This window comes from Thamnophis sirtalis, unplaced genomic scaffold (assembly GCF_051295495.1).
Source record: "Thamnophis sirtalis isolate CommonGarterSnake01/CBP01778 unplaced genomic scaffold, rThaSir2_p1.2 scaffold_13, whole genome shotgun sequence".
NCBI lineage: Eukaryota > Metazoa > Chordata > Lepidosauria > Squamata > Natricidae > Thamnophis > Thamnophis sirtalis.
Genome location: NW_028261393.1, coordinates 46192691 through 46214273, shown reverse-complemented (window position 1 = coordinate 46214273; position 21583 = coordinate 46192691). Strand labels below are relative to the sequence as shown.

The 21583-nt window shown below is 42.0% G+C and overlaps 1 protein-coding gene across 1 annotated transcript in view; it reads left to right on the top strand.

The window, feature by feature from the left end:
• Nucleotides 1-18734: 18734 nt before the first annotated feature.
• F8 (coagulation factor VIII) overlaps nucleotides 18735-21583 on the top strand; it is a 52326-nt gene continuing 49477 nt past the window's right edge. Inside the window, exon 1 of the mRNA XM_087728310.1 lies at nucleotides 18735-19034. Within this exon, the coding sequence (XP_087584436.1) occupies nucleotides 18841-19034 (194 nt within the window). The 5' untranslated portion in view covers nucleotides 18735-18840. The remainder of the gene's footprint in view (nucleotides 19035-21583) is intronic.

Sequence of the window (21583 nt, the reverse complement as noted above, 5' to 3'; positions counted from 1 at the left end):
AGACAGTTTAAGGTTAAAGTTATGGGGATTTGAAGATGTAACGACAGAGTCGGGTACTGCATTCCAGGCATTTATCTCCCTGCTGCTGAAGTCGTATTTTCTGCAATCAGGTTTGGAGCAGTTTACCTTGAGTGTATCTGTTGTGTTATTGAATACCTTGCAAGAAAGGAAGAGTGAACTTTTGATTCAGACCTTCCTGCTTGTCATATCTACCACGATAGCTAGATGAGAATGCAATCAATGGAATCCCATTTTATTGAAGGCTCCAGCCATATCAGAGGTGGGTTCCTACCAGTTCGCACCTATTCGGTAAAACCGGTTCATCAAATCTACTGGACCGGTTAGAAGAGGTTCCACCAGTGGACCCGGAAAGCAGGCCACACTTACAGAAGAGGTTCCAAAAATTTTTGAAACCCACCACTGCTAAAGGGTTAGAGGTGCAAGGATCTTGTAACTTGACAGCTTTAAGACTTGCACGCTTCAATGCCAGAGTTCCTGAGCCAATGTGACTGGAGGAGGAATTCTGGGAGTTGAAGTCCACAAGTTTTAAAGCTGTCAGGTTTGAAGACCCCTAGTTTGTTTTTTTCTTCTAAAGGGTTAGGGGTGCAAGGTAATTGTAACATGACAGCTTTAAGACTTGCATGCTTCAATGCCAGAGTTTCTGAATAGCTACTTGGACTGACTTAAGTACTAATTCATAATTTCATATCGGGTCACATGGGCAGCAAGCCACTCCCATCCAGTCACATGGGTGGCAAACCACTCCCACAAAGGACGCCACACCCATAGAGTAGGTTCCAACAATTTTTGAAGCCATATCCAAATAACATCCCACAATGTCTACACTGCCTGGGAAAGTAAACAAGACAAAGCAACATTCTCTGAAAAATTCATTTTTTTGTAGCCCTTTATTGTATTTATTGTCCTGTACTAAGCAGCACAAAATGTTTTCCTATTTACAAGGAGGCCTAAGTGAGAATGATAATTATTAAAACGGGTTTACAGCATCGAGACCTGTTCGTTCTAGGGATGCACCACACTTTACTGACGAGCTTATTCAAGCAGCCTGTAAAATAAGGCATGTTTGGGCGTCATGGATGGAGGGATCAGATTCTCCAGGAAACTCCTGCTTCACTACTTTTATCATGCTTAGGGAGCTAGTTCCTTATTGGGCTAGAATGGTGTTTCTGAATCTCAGCCATTTTAAACTCTATAGCTTTCGGCTCCCAACATTCTGATAGTTGAAGTCCACCCCTTGTAAAGCATGCTGGCTGGGAAATGCTGGAAGTCTAAGTCCACCCATCTTAAAAGTTGTTGAGGTTGAGAAAATGGTTGAGGTTGAGTTAGATGTGTGGACATATTGATGGCACAGTGGTTAGAGTACAGTACTGCAGGCTATTTCAACTGCAGCTAGAAGTCAACTGATTTCTAGCTGCAGTTCGGCAGTTCAGATCTCACCAGGCTCAAGGTTGACTCAGCCTTCCATCCTTCTGAGGTTAATAAAATGAGGACCCAGATTGTTGGGGGCAATAGGCCGACTCTGTAAACAGCTTAGAGGGGGCTGTAAAAGCATTATCAAGCGGTATATAAGTCTTAAGTGCTATTGCTATCAAGTCTGCCAATGGGCTATACCATAAACTGAACACTGCACCTTTCCTCCTGAAAGACATTGCCAGAGTAATCCACTTCACCTTGGGGTTCTCCAAAGGGATAATGGATAGGACACATTTCTTAAATTTTTGCTGAGATGGTTAAGAAACATAGAGGTAGAAAAGTCACTTGTGGAAGGAACAAATCCAGCTGCTTCATGTCTCAAGGGTTGAAAGGAACAAATCCAGCTGTTTCAAAGGTTGAAGATGGCAGGCTACGATGCCACAGGAGACCCAGTAATCAGATGTAGCTGTTGGTATTATCGGACAGATCCTACATCAACTACTGAGCAACCTGTTCACATCAGGATCTGGTGTTCTCTCCACTGCTTTCAGAACAAAACAAAACAAAAAAAAATTCATGGTTAAAAAGAGAGACCGCTTGGTAGAAGAAAGTCAGTAGTGCATAGGCTGCATAAACAGAGGGATAGAATCAAGATCACGTGAAGTGTTAATACCACTTTATAAGGCCTTGGTAAGGCCACACTTGGAATATTGCATCCAGTTTTGGTCACCACGATGTAGAAAAGATGCAGAGACTCTAGAAAGAGTGCAGAGAAGAGCAACAAAAAGGATTAGGGGACTGGACGCCAAAACATATAAAGAACGGTTGTTGGGATTGGGTATGTCTAGTTTAATGAAAAGAAGGACTAGGGGAGACATGATAGCAGTGTTTCCGTATCTCAGGGGTGGAGAAGAAGATGGAGAAGAAGATGAAGTCAAACTATTCTCCAAAGCACCTAAGGGTAGAACAAGAAGCAATGGGTGGAAACTAATCAAGGAGAGAAGCAACTTAGAACTGAGGAGAAATTTCCTGATAGTTAGAACAATTAATCAGTGGAACAACTTGCATCCAGAAGTTGTGAATGCTCCAACACTGGAAGTTTTTAAGAAGATGTTGGATAGCCATTTGTCTGAAGTGGTGTAGGGTTTCCTGCCTAATCAGGGAGTGGGACTAGAAAACCTCCAAGGTCCCTTCTGTTATTCTGCTCCTGCCCTGTCATTTCTAAAAAAAAAAAAGCTTGTGCTAAATGCTGACTTCCTAAGAAATGGTACAGTTCTGAAAAATAACAGCGATGGGTTTCAAAAATATTAATGATTTTTTTTCCCCCCCTGGCAAAATAAGGGCAACATCATTAAGTGCTAGGTTCTTCCTGTGTGCTCATCGGGTGATTCAAATTGGAAAGAGAAAATAAACCACCTGTGACTGCCCATGAACAAGTTTAGTTTAAACTTGGTGGGTTGAAAATCCCGCAAGAGGATAGATATAAGATAGATTAAAATCTAAACATTTATGGCTTAATTTATCATCTAGAGGTTGTATGGAAGAAAATTCAGCAAGGTCTTTTTCAGCCTTGAAACAAAGAGTAGACCTCCCACCCTACAATCCCAGCAAATGGACCTTGTGCTTATGCTTACAATTCAACTACCTTTAGCTCTTAAATTCACGTTACATGTGTACATTAAATTTAAAATAAGATCAAGATAAATTCAAGCTTAATTAAATGAAGACAAGAACAACATTCTAACTAAACAGAGATAGATAACACTCCAGTTTACCCAAACTTTATTCCTTTCCCCAAGGGGTTTGAGTAGGTGGGATGGGGGTTCCATGTACAGGAGCCCCAAAACCTTGCTGATTTAACCCAGGGGATCTGGATGGAGATACAGCGGCATGCCAAATTATTTTATTCCCCATCTAAAAATTCCAGCCCATTGAGCAGCTGTACTAAACATCAAAGCTTTCCTGCGGTGGCTCAGCATGGAACATTTCTCAGATTCTCCAGCTCTCTCCGGCTACAGAGCAGTGTATCAGTTGCAGCCATAACCTCACACAACCATTTTTTTTGACATCCCAAGACTTAGGGACTACACGCAGAAGGTTGCGAAAACCAGCCCTTTCTGCTTGCTTGAAGTAAATGCCCATTCTTTCTCAGTATAAAAACCTTGCAGATTATCTGTCTACCTTGGAACTTGTTGAGTATAACGGTGCTCCACTCATGTGCTTCAAGCGAGGAAGCATTAATGCACCTGCTCAGCTGCGGTTTGGCAGCCACAGATGAAGAGGAAGGCTCTTGCTTCCTGCTGCAGGATGAAAGAAGGCCAAGAAGGGGGTGCAATGCATGACAAGGCTGGCCTGCCTAACACTTCCCCTGCTGCGGGGAGCATGGGCAGAAATCAAAGGCCGGTTCTTAAACTACGTTTCCCAGGCTCCCACATTTCCCAGGCTCTTTTTAATTGCAGCACCACAAGCGTCCAGCGAGAACGTGCATTTTTATGAAGGCATCTGTCCCGCTTAGGGGAGACCACTAACCTCAGGGTAAAGCGGTGCTCCTTCGAACCTTGAGTGCAGAGAAGTCCAGGAAGGAGAGATTTGGAGGTGGTGAAGGCCTTCTTGGAGTAGGTCCTCTTCTTGAGCAGTCTGTTTGGTGGTTGATTTCCAGTATCAGCCTGAGGAACCATGGACCATCCTTTCATACCCCAGGGGAAGGAAGAGACGAAAGCGTTTGCTGATCCCATCCTGGTCAGCGCCACCCTGCTCTGATTCTTGTGACCAGAATGTCAGGACAGACCCAGGGTATTAGTAGGGCTGCCAAAACCTTGTGAATTCCCCTTCCTCGGTTAGGCCATCTCTTCTTACTCATCCAACCAGGGACAGCCCCAACGGTTCACAACTGCTAGCCGAGCATTTCTGAGACACCTCAAAGTGCGATCTTCAAAACAACCAACAGCGGAGTTTTTCTTTTTTCTCTCTCTCTCTCTCTCTCCTCTTTCATTTTCTGGAAATGAACATGCTTCGTTCCCGATGCCTCATGTTGCTGGGGGATTTTTATGGGCCCGTAGATCAAGGTGGCTTTAAAGACTATCCAATCGACTGTCCAATCGTCTTCATCCTTACGGGGCAGGGTTCGTCTCTGTTTCTTAGCCGAGGGAGCCAGCATTATCCGAAGACATTTCCGTGGTCATGTGGCCAGCATGGCTGTACGCCAAAGACACGCTGAATGCTGTTACCTTCCCACTGGAGTGGTGCCTATTTATCTACTATCTACATTTGCATGCTTTCGAACTGCCGGTGGGGCAAGGACGGGAGCTCATCCCATTGTGTGGCACTTGGGTCTTGAACCTGGGCTGACAGCTTTCTAGCTTTCTAGCTTAGTGTCTTTATGTGCTGAGCCATCGCGCCCCCTCCTTTTGATAAATGAATGAATGAATGTTGGATACTGACTTCAACAGCACTACGGTACCAAATTAGGTGCCACAGTCAGCCAGCCAATAGGTTGTGCCTAACCGGGTTTGAGTGACATGGCTGTCTCCATGCCTTGCTGCAATAACACGGCTGTCTCCAAGCCTTGCTGCAATTTAGTTTTTAACTTACATTTAAGCCATTTTTGAATTTTATGGAGAATATCGATGGGGAAACCAGATTCATCAAACATATCGATAGATACAGATTAGCAGAGCTGGAAGGGACCTTGTAGGTCATCTAATCCAACCCCTTGCCCAAACAGGAGACCCTACACCATTTCTGACAGATGGCAGTCCAGTCTCTTCTTGAAAGCTTCCAGGGATGAAGCTCCCAGAACTTCCAAAGGCAAAGTATGTTCTATTGGTTGATTGTTCTCACTGTCAGAAAGTTCCTCCTTATTTCTAGGTTGATTCTCTCCTTGATCAGTTTCCATCCATTATTCCTTGTCTGACCTCCAGGTGCTTTCGAAAACAGCTTGACTCCCTCCTCTTTGTGGCAGCCCCTCAAGTATTGGAAGACAACTGTGTTTACTAACTTAAGTACTGCAGTTATTCATTTAACAACTGTGGAAAGAAAGGCCACGAAATGGGCCCCCCAAACAAACTTAACAAATGTCTCAGCAACAGAAATGTGGTTATAAGCCAAGGACCATCCATATGTGCCATGCCATGCTTCTTCCATCCATGCCTGACATATCTCTGACTACTGTTTTCTGCTTGAAGAAACTGGTTCTTGGAACTGAAACCTCACTGAGTGAAATCACATTCAGCTGAAAAAAGACAGGTTGTAAAAATTGCACATTTGGTTCTATTCCAGAAATGCAATGATTGACTCACCAATGACACATCCAGAGCTGTGGCTTCTGATTTGATTCCCTTTGTTGATTCTTCAAGGCTGGGGTTGAGTTGGCAGGGAAATGAGCAAAAGTCTGGAGGAAAAATATCGATTTTTTTCCTCTGCCCCCTTTTCCTGCACTTATTGTTCTTATGGATGCTTTGGCTAGACAGGGATTATTATTTCACTTTTCTGACTGGTACTTAGCATGACTTTGCTATCCGTTTTCCTCCCGGAAAATAATCATCAAGCAGACAGAATGGACACCTGGACACTGTCTCAAAGGTGCTTTTTCAAAAGGCAGCTGGACTTCCTTTAAACTTAGATATTTCGCTTCTCACCCAAGAAGCTTCTCCAGAACATCAAGGGTAAAAAGAAAAAAAAACATCTTGGAGAACGTCTTCAAAGGAAAACCAAAGTCAGTCCAGTTTGCCTTGGGGGGGGGGGGGAACCTTTGGGACAACCATGATCTGGATAACTATGAGAATCTCCACAGCCTTATCTGAAAGTTGTTTGCAACTGCTATTGTGTGCAGTTTGAGGAAGGTTGCATGATGTTAGGCTAGAAATACGTTTTGCCATTCAGTAGCTAAAAGGACGAATGCAATTCTTGGCTGCGTTGACAGTCATCTACTACAGGTAGTAGTAATAATGTAATGTATGGTTGGTTACTTAGCAACCGTTTGAAGTTACAACGGCCCTGCATTAGTGCTACTCACACCTGGGTTCAAACTTCCTACGATTAGAGCCTTTCCCTGTGACCCAACTTCAGGCTCTCAGAAACACAGCCACAGTTAATTTCTATCCCATCTTATTATTTTTATAAATAACTCAAGGCAGTGAACATATTCAACACACCTTCCTTGGCCTGTTTTCCCAACAACAACAACAACAACAACCCTGTGGGGAGGGCTGAGCTGAGAGACAGTGACTTGCCTAAAGTCACCTAGCCAACTTTCAAGCCTAAGTGGGACTAGAATTCACAGTCTCCTGATTTCTAGCTTGGTGCTTTAACCAGTAGACCAAAATGGCTCTTTGTACAGCTGTATGCAGTGTTCTTCAGTCACCTGACCATGTTGTATGGTGGTTTTGTTGAAAACTTGCACTGTTCCAATTTTGGCAAAACTGTTACCATTGGTCCTTCCTTCCTTCTTTTTTCCTCCCTCCCTCCCTCCCTCCCTCCCTCCCTCCCTCCCTCCCTTCATCCTTCCTTTCTTCCTCCCTCCCTCCCTCCCTCCCACCTTCCTTCCTCCTTCCTTTCTTTCTCTCTCCATCCCTCCCTTTCTTCATCTTTCCTCCCTCCTTCCTTTTTTTCGTTGTCCCTCCCTCCCTTTCTCCTTCCTTCCCTCCCTCTCTCCCTCCTTCCCTCCCCCTCCCCCTCCCCTTCCCTCTTTCCTTCTTCCCTCCCTCCGCCCCTTCCTTCCTTCCTTCCTTCCTTCCTTCCCTTTTTAAAATATTGGGTATTTTTTTCTTTGCTTTTGTATCTAATCAATGAAAAAAAAAGAATGGGAAAAAAAACAAGGCAAGGAATGGATGTTCTAGAATGGTTGACTGGGTGAGGAGATCCATGTATGAAGGAAGGCATGATCTCCAGACCTTTAGCGACTCACTTCAAAAAGGAGATTTGAGGAGAAATAAACCTGTCATATAAACTTCACTGCCTGGAATCTCTCTCTTAAGCTACTATATTTTTTTTGCAGCTGAGGCTACTGGTAGAGATTGTGTTCCATCATCTCCAGAGCCTAGAACCTACATCCGTGTCAAGGTGTCTTAGGCTTAGGATGTTTCACTACATGGTGTCTCTTCTTTTCTTTCATCTGTGCGTGGAACATTGAAGGGTATAATCTAAGCTTTTGTGGCTTCCCTGTGCTAAGCCTGAGGAAATGGAGAAATCACCTGAAAGACAACAGAAGTGATTTTTTTTTGCAATTTTTTTAAATTTTTAAACATAAAAAAACAACATAAAAAAAATTCTCATCCATTACATACAGCATGTCGTTTGGTTACAAGTGTTTTTGCATCCATATTCTCAATTACATATACAATCACAGATTTTCCATCTAATATAACTAAATACTTCATTTTCATAGTACAACATATATTCAATTACAATTAATATTTTTTTCTTTTCAATAAACCTAATTCGTGATTGTCTGTTTAATAACAATATACCTTTATATAATCACTTATCCCATTCTGAATATTTTTACAATATAAATTTTTTTACCAGCTATTTATATTTGTATATCACTATTTTCAATTATGTATCATCCCACTAATCATCTATCGAGTATGCTTATGTTCATTATTATCCTTGTACATCATACATTCAAACAAAGATGTTATTCCTTCATTTTTCAACAAGGTATTCTAAATACTCACTACACATATATACCAATTTTTAATTACTTCCTTAATAAAATTATTTATCAACAACAGGATATCTTTATAATATACACTTAGAGTTATACATTATATCACCAATCCTCTATCAAGTATACATAAATTCATTGTTATCCTTATCCATTTTAAAACAAAAAGTTCTAAATTATTCAATTCAACAGAAGTGATTTTTGAGCTCTTGGCTTCTTAGCAGGAGGTATTCCAGGCATGACCAAGATGAGTTTTGGGGAAACCTAGGGGGAAATTGACCGAGTCCATGGGCTCATTGCTTCGGGCTCCCCAAAAGGGCCCCTCAAATTTTTCTAGGGGCTCTCCCGTTTGAGTAGTCAGAAACACTGAGTTTCACAAGCCACCTACACTTTCCTGCTTATTATCTGGGGAAATAATACCCAGAGAGTACCGTAGCTGTAACCACCATCCATTCTTCAGGGAAAGGAGCTCGAGGTGGGGTAGGTTTTCTGGTCCTCAATGTGGGACAAGAGGCCGAATTTAAAATAAAAAGTTTACTGGCAACCCTATGAAAGAAAGGAGGAGGGGGTGTGTGGAAATTCTTTTTTTAAAAAAAACATTATTCATCTTTTGAGCTTGCTTTGGGGTTTTGACCAATTTCCTTAAACTATTTACGAGAACTGTCAAAAGAATGCCAACAACTGGAAATAGAGACTCAAACTAGGCTCCCCATAAGTTTATAACGCTTTGGTAAGGCCCCACTTGGAATTCTGCGTTCAGTTTTGATCACCACGGTGTACAAAATATGTTGAGATTCTATAAAGAGTGCAGAGAAGAGCAACAAAGAGGATTAGGGGACCGGAGGGTAAAACATATGAAGAACGGTTGCAGGGACTGGGTATGTCTAGTTTAATGAAAAGAAGGAGTAGGGGAGACATGATAGCAGTCTTCCAATATCTCAGGGGTTGCCACAAAGAAGAGGGAGTCAAACTCTACTCCAAGGCACCTGAGGGCAGGACAAGAAGCAATGGGTGGAAACTAATCAAGGAGAGAAGCAACTTAGAACTGAGGAGAATTTTCCTGACAGCTAGAACAATTAATCAGTGGAACAACTTGCCTCCAGAAGTTGTAAATGCTCCAACACTGGAAGTTTTTAAGAAGATGTTGGATAACCATTTGTCTGAAGTGGTGTAGAGTTTCCTGCCTAAGCAGGGAGTTGGACTAGAAGACCTCCAAGGTCCCTTCCAACTTTGCTATTCTATTCTATTCTATTCTATTCTATTCTATTCTATTCTATTCTATTCTGTACCATCCTGATCGGGAACCAGCTATTTTAAATGATGACGTGTTTCAATAAATTTCCTGTTTGACAAAACAGTTGGGGGTCAGTTTTTCTTTTTTCTTTTTAAAAGAAAAAGAAATCTGTGCCTTATTTTATTTATTTAGAAAACGTATATTGCCACTTACTCCCACATGGCAACTCAAGGGTGGCTTACAGGGATATCTTGATGACTGCAGGAATGGCTACTGAGGATTTAGATTGTCACAGATCAATCACATATTCTCGGCATGCCTTACCTTGTTTATTTTCAGGATTTATCTATTGCTTCAATCTAATTGCACTGGATAACAGAGACATTCCCCAATCATAATCATTCTTAAAGTCCATAAAACGTATAAACTTTTATAACATGTGTAACAATTATGCCCAATAAGAGTTAAGATCACGTAAGGTACTAACACCACTCTATAAAGCCTTAGTAAGACCACACCTAGAATACTGCATCTAGTTTTGGTCACCACGTTATAAAAAATATGTTGAGACTCTAGATAGAGTGCAGAGAAGAGCAATAAAGTGGATTAGGGGACTGGAGGCTAAAACATACAATGAACGGTTGTAGGAACTGGGCATGGCTACTCTAGGGAAGAGAAGGACCAGGGGAGACAGGATAGCAGTCTTCCAATATTTGAGGGGCTGCCACAGAGAGGAGGGGGTCAAGCTATTTTCCAAAGCAGCCAAAGGCCAGACAAGGAAGAATGGATGGAAACTGAACAAGGAGAGATTCAATCTGGAAATAAGGAGGAATTTTCTGACAGTGAGAACAATCAACCAATGGAACAGAAGTTGCCTTCGGAGGTTGACTACCATCTGTCAGAAACAGTATAGGGTCTCCTGCTTGAGCATAGGGTTGGACTAGAAGATCTCCAAGGTCCATTCCAGATTCTATTCTATTCCACTCTACTCTACTCTATTCCCACTCTACTCCCACTCTACTCTCACTCTACCCTACCCTACCCTACCCTACCCTACCCTACCCTACCCTACCCTACCCTACTCTACTCTACTCTACTCTACTCTACTCTACTCTACTCTACTCATGCTTCAGTTTGAAATGCAGACAGCACAGATTCATCCCCAACAGCCTGGGCCTGGCTTCAACAATAAAGGGACACAGGGTGGAAAACATTCTGCACAAAGCACAGTTCCACAACACACAACACCATGACTTATGAGCCTGTATCAGACTTGGGATGCACCAGGGTAGTTGAAACATTTGTGTGATAATGTAGTAAAGTAAAGTTACTTTATGGACCCTATTGCTTATGCACCCTGTTGTTTAATTTTAATTTAATTTTCTTCCAACCTGATCATTAGAATTTTAGAATACAATGTTATAAATTTTGTGTCTAAATCTGCTTTTCCCCCCTCCTTCCTTTTCCTGCCTCCTCTTTTGGGCTGTGGGACTAAAAGAGTCCAAGGCCATTGTGTCAGCTAGTGATTTATAGCAGCTTGCACCGCAACTGTTGGTTGCAGCGTTGTCAACCCCGTCATTGTTATTGTTATTTTTAGGGACTGGGTCTGCCAGAAGGTTGCAAATCTTTAGGGAGGAAAATGATTTTAGATTTGCTTGACTGATTATCTCTAAGGGAATGTAGCTCACAGCAAGGACAATGCATTTTCAACACCAATCTATAACACGGAATTCTTTTTGAAATAAACCAGAAAGAAGACCAAAAAGAACAATACCCTATATTATTTTAACACGTTCCCATACTGTGTGTGTGTGTGTGTGTGTGTGTGTGTGAGAGAGAGAGAGAGAGAGAGAGAGACAGAGAGAGACAGAGAGAGAGAGAGAGACAGAGAGAGACAGAGACAGAGACAGAGACAGACAGAGAGAGAGAGACAGAGACAGAGAGAGAGACAGAGAGAGAGACAGAGAGAGACAGAGACAGAGAGAGACAGAGAGAGAGAGACAGAGACAGAGAGAGACAGAGAGAGAGAGACAGAGACAGAGACAGAGAGAGACAGAGACAGAGACAGAGAGAGAGACAGAGACAAAGAGAGAGAGAGACAGAGAGAGACAGAGAGAGAGAGGGAGGGAGGGAGGGAGGGAGAGAGAGAGAGAGAGAGAGAGAGAGAGAGAGAGAGAGAGAGAGAGAGAGAGAGAGATCTGTTTTGCCTAGTGTTGGAAGAAATGTCCTTCTGGAAACATGGAGGCTGCTTGGAAAGATGGTTAAATGGTGGACAGGATCACATGGCTTGAGCTCCTGAACAGACAAGGGGGATCAGATGCTTCCAGATGTTGGGTCAAAAAGAAAAGAGAGAGCAAGATGCTGAAAGTCCCTGGTTTTATGCCTTCTCTGACCTTTGATCTTGTATTCTGATTGGTTGACTACCCATTGGGGCATGCAGGGGCGACTTCTAGGTTGTGTTTTGAGTCCAAGTTTGGTTGAGCATTGCTTCTTCCCAGGTGCCCTGTGGTGAGATGGGTAAAGGGCTCTCATGCCTTAATCCCATCACCCTGGAGCTGAAGGGGGAAGATCTTTGCTATGTAGAATAGACTGGATCAGGCCTTTTAATGGCCCCTTGACAAAGCTGGGGGCTATTAAGAGTGAGTCTGTTTCCTACCTAAAAACATGTTTCTCCATTTCTGATCCAGGGAAATATAATATTCTGCCTTTTTCAATATATTTCCCAGGATATTTCATTTTTCTAGGAGGGGGGTGGGTTTTAATTTCCTACACTAGGAATACAAAACCTTTTTGTCCCGTACAGTTAAGAACCAACGTATGTTTTAATACAAGGAATTGTCTTTCTACAGTCATTTTAACACAGACATGTGATTTACATAAAAGTTTGAATGAATCATCCCACATCGCCCTTTGCTGAATCTGAAGGAGGAAGCCGTGTTTTTGATCAAGTAAAAAGTGAAAAGATTGCGAGGGAAATTCCTCATTTCTCTTCTGTCTCTGTTGGAGGAATGACTAAAAAAAACCCTGTTAATTCCAGACACAGATGCTTCCCTACTAGAGACCAAATGAGGCAAAACAACATCTGTGAAATTTGCACTGCGTTGACTGCATTTACAAAATAAACAGCATTTGAGATCTCTAAGCTAGGAAGCGGGAGGGTGGAAAAAGTGGGTTTTCTAACCAGAATTTCTGGATAGTGGTGGCCTTGGTAAGCTAAGCCCAATTCCACATAATCTTCCAGAGACTCCAATACATGTTCTAAAACTCAGCAATTGGGCCCAAAGGAGAGAATAACTTTTAAGAAAATTAGGTATATCAAAAATCACAATTGACTTTTGGAAACAAAGAAACTTAAAATAACAATACTGATCAAATCAAAAGAACCTCTTTGTTCTCAAGGTGGCCAATCCATATAGGAAGACTCCAGAAATCATAGTTTCAATGGAAATAAGCAGATACAGAACTAGGAAGTATAAGCAGAATTTCTGCAAATAAGAAGTTAGAAGTGGACCTGGGAAGAGAATATCAATACCTGTATATTGTAAAAACTGTGGATACAACCACTATATTGATGTTGCAAAGCTGAAACTGTGATGTAAAATGAAGAAAACTGTATAATAAAAAATATTTATTAAAAAATAAATAAAATCTACACGAGCAACTCTTTTTTCCCTTTTGGTTGGTTGGTTGTTTCAATTTATTTGATTTTGATGCCACTCAAGTAGAACCAATTCTGTTGGGTCTCTTTTGTACATTTCAATTCACTAAAGTAAAGCTAGTTATTATTACTAGATTAGGCATTTTATAATAAAGGGTATTAACCTGGCAGTCCCATTGATTGTATATAGTGGCATTAATATGCTGCTACGTGCTTCATTAATTAATGCTGTTACACATGCCAATGTACTCCAATATTTGTCCCAAATCAATGGTTGCACTTAGGTATGTGTCTAATGACCAAGAACAAAGTAACATGGATGGAAATACGATATCTTTATATTTGTAAATACTGAATAGACCAATTGTAAATAAGCCTGATAGTTATAATACCACTTTTTAATGCCTTGGTAAGGCCACACTTGGAATACTGGATTCAGTTTTGGTCGCCACGATGTAGAAAAGATGTGGAGACTCTAGAAAGAGTGCAGAGAAGAGCAACAAAGAGGATTAGGGGACTGGAGGCAAAACATATGAAGAACGGTTGCTGGGATTGGGTATGTCTAGTTTAATGAAAGGAAGGACCAGGGGAGACATGATAGCAGCGTTCCAATATCTCAGGGGCTGCCACAAAGAAGAGGGAGTCAAGCTCTTCTCCAGGGCACCTGATTGTAGAACAAGAAGCAATGGGTGGAAACTAATCAAGGAGAGAAGCAACTTAGAACTGAGGAGAAATTTCCTGACAGTGAGAACAATTAATCAGTGGAACAACTTGCCTCCAGAAGTTGTGAATGCTCCAACACTGGAAGTCTTTAAGAAGATGTTGGATAGCCATTTGTCTGAAGTTGTGTAGGGTTTCCTGCCTAAGCAGTGGATTGGGCTGGAAGATTTCAAGGGTCCCTTCCAACTCTGTTATTCTATATTCTAATGTGAACTGAAATATCTAAAACTGTAAAAGGAATCCTTGTCTTTTAATTTAGAATTACTATTAGTTAAAGATCACAGCTTTTGAGCTGTTTTGCGTTGTGCCTGTTTTCAGCTGAGGTTTCAATAAGAAATTATTCAGCTGCCATAAAGAAATCTGAATTAACATGTTCTATAATTTGTCAAATGAATTCTTGCTATTGACCTCATTGCCATATTTTTTAATTGGTGTTTTAAACCTGCTGTATTGTTGCAAAGGATCTAATGTATTGGTATTTTTCTATTTCTTACTATGCATTTTTCCTTCCCTCTGCAGCTTCTTGGGTTTTTAAAAATATATATTATTAAATTTCTGGAAAAGATTAAAAACATAAAAAACAAGAAAGTGCCTCCAGAAGTTGTGAATGCCCCAACACTGGAAGTCTTTAAGAAGATGTTGGATAGCCATTTGTCTGAAGTTGTGTAGGGTTTTCCTGCCTAGGCAGGGGTTTGGACTAGAAGACCTCCAAGGTCCCTTCCAACTCTGCTATTGTATTGTATTGTATTGTATTGTATTGTATTGTATTGTATTGCATTGCATTGCATTGCATTGTATAATATTTAACTTTATATTCTAGTATGTATGGCAAAGACATTCCTAGGATGATTACACTGTCCAATGTTTTAATGTGTGTTTAATAAAAACTTTTTAATTAAAAAAAAGGAATGTGTCTAATGACCTTTCAAAGCTGTCCAAGGGTGCAGTTATGACATCATCTTGGCTTTGCTGAATTCCACCTTTTAATCGCTCATTGTGAGCCAAGGTATTTCTGTTATGGGTCCAGAATCTCCCAATGTTCATTTTGGTGCCTGATCTTGCGTTATGAGAAATAGAAGGGGGAAAAAAAACCCTTTTATATATCTGATCAAGTTTCTTCTGGAAATTTCTTGGGGTTCCCCCCCCCCAAGTTAAAAAGTCCAAAACCCTGTACGTTTACTTGATAGAGAAGTTGGACCAATCCCTTGAAAGTTTAACTGCATTTTCCCCTTGAGTTGAAAAAATGACACTAAACCAATCACAACAACCAGAATTTGGCAGTTTGAATCTTACCAGGCTCAAGGTTGACTCAGCCTTCTGTCCTTCCGTGGTTTGTAAAATGAGGACCCAGATTATTGGGGGGGGGCAAAATGCTGGCTCTGTAAATCACTTAGACAGGGCTGTAAAAGCACTGTGAAGCAGCATATAAATCTAAGTGGTATAACTTCCTTCCTTCCTTCCTTCCTTCCTTCCTTCCTTCCTTCCTTCCTTCCTTCCTTCCTTCCTTCCTTCCCAGTCATTAGAATGCAAATTGCAGGCTAATTCTGCCCACTGCCAGCAGTTCGATCCTGACTGGCTCAGGGTTGACTCAGCCTTCCATCCTTCCCCAGTGGGTAAAATGAGGACCCAAATTGTTGGGGGCAATAGGTTGACTCCGTAAATCACTTAGAGAGGGCTGTAGAGTACTGTAAAGCCGTATACAAGTCTAAGTGCTATTGCTATTGGTATTATGCTAACCTTATAATGTTGTAACACTTGGAATATTCGACAAGTTATTTTTTTGGTTTCTCTTACTGGTTTTGAGAAGAATCTTGCTCAGGAAGGACTTACAAATCCCCACAGTGGAAGGATGGATGGTGAAAGAGATTGATGGAGATAGAGAAATGACTAAAGAAAAGTCTTCACCTAATTTGGTCTGTACTTGGAAACTATTTTGGGACTTTTTGCTTGAAGTTGAAAGAAACAAAATTTAAGCTTTGGGATCTGAAGATTAGAACTGTTTAGGTCTTTAGGATGATAGAACTATTGTCTACTAGGGCTAGCTTTAGAGCAAAAGATTAATACATTTTCTTTTTTCTATCTGTACTAAAGAACGTTGGAAGTTACCCTTTTTCTATATTTTCCTTCTCTTTTCTTTTCCTGCACCCCAAATTTCTTTTTCCTTGGCCTCCTTTTTTCTTAATTTTTTCATTTCCATTTCCCTGTACAGGTAGTCCTCAATTTACAAAGTTGATTTAGTGACTGTTTGAAGTTACAACATCCCTGAAAAATGATCGTTTTTCACACTTACCATCATTACAGCATCCCCATGGTCGCATGATCAGAATTAATTTGCTGGGCAATTGACTCCTACTTATGACGGATGCAGCGTCCTGGGATTACATAATCCCTTTTTTGCGACCTTCTGACAAGCAAAGTCGATGGGGGAAGTCAGATTCGCTTAACAACCATGCTTCATGTTTCATTTAACAACTGCGGTGATTCACTTACAGCGGTGGCAAGAAAGGTCATAAAGTGGGTCAAAATTCACTTAGCGGTCTCACTTAGCAACAAAAATTTGGGGTTCGACTATGGTCATAAGTCACGCTCTAACTGCATTTTATCTTTTGTCGAAACTTGAATAAAATCATATTTTTTTTTAAAAAAGAGGGAAGGACTCCCGACACAGCCAACTACTACAAGTTAAGTGAGTAGAGATAGATATATGACTCAATTGCAGAAAATATGACTTCGGCAACAGAGTGGCAATGCCTGGAATGCTCTACCCGACTTCGTTGCTACAGCCTCAAACTCTCACAGCTTCAACCTTAAACTGTCTACTGTGGACCTCATCCCATTCCTAAGAGGTCCGTAAAGGGGGGGGGGTACATAATCACACCAGCATGCCTTCCGTCCCCGTCCTACTGTCCCCATTTATCTGTATTTACTTCCTTTGTTCGTGTGTATCTTCATACCTACACTTGTTATCTTGTACATGTTTGACAAACAAACAAACAAACAAATAAATGGCATGATCTCCAATTTTAATGGGAGATTTTAGATTTAGATTTTAGATTTTATTTATTATTTATAGGCCGCCCTTTTCCCTGAGGGGACTCAGGGAGGCTTACAATTCACGGGAGGGGGAGTGCAAGACAAAACATAAAACAATACGTGAGTAAAAAAAATTAAAACAATAAAACGCAACTTTCATTCAACATTCGGGTGGGGCGGATTAGAATTTGTATCCCCAGGCCTGACGGGATAGCCAGATCTTAAGGGCTGTGCGGAAGGTCTGGACGGTGGTGAGGGTGCGAATCTCCACGGGGAGATCGTTCCAAAGGGTCGGAGCTGCTACTGAGAAGGCTCTCCTCCGTGTAGTTGCCAGTCGGCACTGACTGGCGGATGGAACTCGAAGGAGGCCTAATCTGTGCGATCTAATAGGTCGAAGGGAGGTAATTGGCAGGAGGCGGTCTCTCAAGTACTCAGATCCACTACCATGGAGGGCTTTATGGGAGAGGCTTGCATCAAAGAAGGGATTGTCTATTCCAGGGGTCTCCAACCTTGGCAACTTTGCGACTTGCGGACTTCACCTCCCAGAATCCCATGCTGGTTGAGGAACTGCGCAGCGCTGAGGACTGTGGCATTTTCATTTGCTATTATAGATCCCCTCCTGAGCATTGAGGTCAATGAAATGCTCTCCAAGATCCATTCTTGATCTGTGATTCACTAAGGTTCTCCTTGCAAGAGTTGGGGCAGTTTATATGCCCTGATTGACTGAGAAGATCTGTTGTGTGATGATCCGTTTTGATGATCAATCAAGATGTCTACACATTGCCTCTCCATGCATACTTAACTCTGCATTATCTTGTCTTGCCACCTTACTATGACTGAAAACACACATTTAATCGTAAGTGCCATGTTATTTCAACATAAAGGGGGATGATCGGTTTTGATACCATTCAAAAGTACCGTTTGTTCATTTTTCAAAGAACAAGAGCGCGGAACAAACCGACCTACACAGAGACAACCCAACATTTTTGCTTGCTGTTCATTTTACAGAATGATTAAAGCCCCATAAATACCAAAACCTTTGAAAATGATTTTATCTAGCTCCAGTGCTCATATTTCGGAAGGGAGTAACTCAGATATGAAATATCAATTTGACCTCGGCAGATAGACAGAACTTCTACATTTTGAAATAGAAGATCTCTAATTTGATATGTCAGGCACGGAAAGGAAACTCAAAAGCCTGGTGGGCTTCCAGAGGTCATCTGCAAATGTGATTCCTAAACTCCTCCAAAAAAGAGTTTCATCTTGAGGTACAGATTAACAGAGTTGGAAGGGACCTTGTAGGTCATCCAGTCCAACCCCCTGCCCAAGCGGACCCTACACCATTTCTGACGGATGGCAATCCAGTCTCTTCTTGAAAGCTTCCAGGGATGAAGCTCCCACAACTTCTGGAAGCAACTTCTGTTCCATTGGTTGGTTGTTCCCACTGTCAGAATATTTCCACTTATTTTCAGGTTGAATCTCTCCTTATTCAGTTTCCATCCATTGTTCCTAGTCTGGCTTTCAGGTGCTTTGGAAAATAGCTTGACCCCCTCCTCTCTGTGGCAGTTCCTCAGATATTGGAAGACTGCTATCATGTCTCCCCTGGTCCTTCTCTTCACTTAGACTAGCCATGCCCAGTTCCTGCAACCGTTCATCGTATGTTTTAGCCTCCAGTTCCTTAATCATCCAGGTTGCTTCTTCTCTGGACTCTTTCTAGAGTCTCAACATATTTTTATAGTGTGGTGACCAAAACTGGATGCAGTATTCTAGGTGTGGTCTTACTAAGGCTTAATAGAGTGGTATTAGTACCTCCCTTGATCTTCATTGCATCCCTCTATTAATGCAATTTCGGATTGCATTGGCAAGATACTTCTAAGAGTTGGAAACCTGCAGTGAACAAGAGGTTAAACTTTCCTCTGTTGCTTTTCCTTTTCCCCTCTCTCATCCTGTTACTCCCCACCCTGCTGTTCACGCATAACTTCCAGCACACTGATAGCGTGTGTGACCATGTTTCTCTCTCCAGTGGCAGGTCAGAAAACCCACTGGTGTTTCGCAGCAACTTGAGGATGGCGTTTGCCGAATAGGTCAGACTTGATGTCTCCTTCTCCTCCTGGATTTCCCTCTGAATCGGAGACCATTGGCAGATGTTGCTGGACCATGAGGAGGTTGGGGTCCCTCGGACTGATTTGGTTGTGCTGCGTCCTTCCGGAAAGCCTTGGCATCACCAGACAATATTACATCGGAGCAGTGGAGAAGGAATGGAACTATAGGCCCGACAGACAGAATGGGTAATAATACAGCAACAACATATTATCTACTAAAGGTTTGGGAACGTAGTTTCAGTACAGTTGAGAGGTCTTCCTGAACTTGGGAACATCAGCTCTCATCTCTACTAACCAACTCTACCTGTGTCAAAAGATTGTGGTTCTAATTAAAGATTATATGGAGAGGTTATGGTTTTATGCTATGGCATTACCAATAATTTTATACTTCTGTGCATTTCTAGCCTTAATTTGCACCACTTGGTCCCTCCTGTTTGGCTTCTGCCTCTAATCTCCTTAAGCCCCTGCTTTGACGCCTCTCTGCTGGATGTGCCAAGAGTGAAGGGAAAGGAAACATTTCTTTAATGAAGGGTTGGCAGCCTGGTTGGCATTGTGTTAAGCAAGTCGCAACCTTGAAGCCTTTCTAGAGACCAGCCACAGTTGGTGAGGAACCCACTTGGTCACGCAGAGTGGAAAGGGATGAAAGGAGCAGGGTGATTTATGGGAGAAGCTCTCCTTCAAGTGGATGCTATTCGGTTTTACTTTTAGGAAAGGCAGCGGAGTACAAGGATAGGTGGACTTTTGGGATGGAGGAGGACCTGGGTTTTATCCCTGACATTTCCAATGAAAATAGCTCAGCAGGGGATGGGGGGAAATGTCAACTGGAGACACCAAGAATCTGCTAATACGATAATTTATATGATGCCCCCAAGATGTTCCTATGTGAGTAATAGTCCTATAAGCCCAATGGACACCTAGATCAGGGGTCAGCAGCCTTAAAGGCTCAAAGAGCCATTTGGACCCATTTCCCACAGAAAAGAAAACACCGGGAGCCACAAAAACCTTCCCGTGCCTGACTATTTCCTAAGCAGCCACAAAACTATTATAGGAAGTTGAATTAAACGTTCTGTTTTCTTCTGAACCTTTTCTTTTCTTGGATTTAACCATGGTTAAATCCAGGGGGGTGTTGAAAAGCTCAATAAATCATGTGCCAGCGGGTGGCGCACATTGGCAGTTATGACGCATATTTTGAGCTGCAGCACAGGGGAGGAAAGAGCCACATGCGGCTTCAGAGCTGCGGGTTGCTGACCCCCTGACCTTGTTGATGAAGAAGAAAGGATTAGGATTAGGATTAGGATTTATTTCATTTATATGCCGCCCTTTTCCCCGAAGGGGACTCAGGGCGGCTCACAACTCAATCAGGGAAAGGAGGTACAAACAGGGGATAAAAAGACAAACAAACAATACACAATTTAAAAACACACAACAATCCATGCTTTCCACAAGAAACCATGCTGATCTAGATGAACCAGCGTGCTTCTTTTGTGGGACTTCCTTGAGGTCCCATCTCATAATGTTGTGGTCAAGAGGGGGAAAAACAGAATAGGATTTTTCCCCCAATTCAATTCAGAATATATCTGGAAGGGACCTTGGAGGTAGATACAGAATAACGGAGTTGGAAGGGATCTTGGAGGTCTTCTAGTTCATCCCTCTGCTCAAGCAGGAGAACCTATACCATTTCAGACAAGTGGCTGTCCAGTCTCCTTAAAAATGTCCAGGGATGGACACCTTCCTATTAGATCTCATCGATTAGGCCTCCTCCGAGTCCCATCTGCCGGTCAATGCCGACTGGCAACTACGCGGAGGAGAGCCTTCTCGGTGGTAGCTCCGACCCTCTGGAACGATCTCCCCATGGAGATTCGTACCCTCACCACCCTCCAGACCTTCCGCACAGCCCTTAGAATCTGGCTTTCCCGTCAGGCCTGGGGCTAAGACTGTAACCCACCCGAATGGTATGAATGTTGTGTTTTTTAATTATGTATTGTCTTATATGTTAAAAAGTTTGTCTCCCCCTCCCCCTTGGATTGTGAGCCACCCTGAGTCCCCCCAGGGAAAAGGGCGGCATATAAATAAACTTCTATCTATCTATCTATCTATCTTCTGAGGGCAAGTTGTTCCACTGGCCAATTATTCTCACTGTTAGAAAGTTTCCCCTTAATTCCAGGTTGCTTCTCTCCTTGATTAGTTTCCATCCATTGCTTTTTTTTGTCCTGCTCTCTAATTTAATTTAAGCTAATTTAAGTTGACCAGCTCCTCCTTTTATCCTTACAATAACAGCGTGAGGTTGTTCGCATGAATTGTTCAAAAGTCACCCAATACATTTTGGAGTTGAAGAAGGATTTAAACCTAGGTCTCAACAGAAGAGAATACTTGTAGCTCAGGGTTGAACTGTGGAATTCTTCATGTATTCAGAGTTTGGTTATTTGCTTGAAGATGTTTCATTGGCCAATGAGGTAAGAGTTTCAGGTCACCAAGGACTCCACAAAGTGAATTCCCCACCTTGTTGTTCCAGCTTTGGTTCTTGTACTATGCTCCCTTCAGCTTCTCAATTTCCATTCTGCATGAGAATAAAACACAGGCCATTGCTTCTAAGATGTCTCATCCTCTTCAATGTTTAGTGCAGTGTTGGAAAAAAAAGAAGTAGTGTATGATTAAAACTAATTAATTAATACCCCAAGAATCGCCATCCTAAAAATAACAACAAGTTTTCTAATTTTGCTACACTGTGCATATTT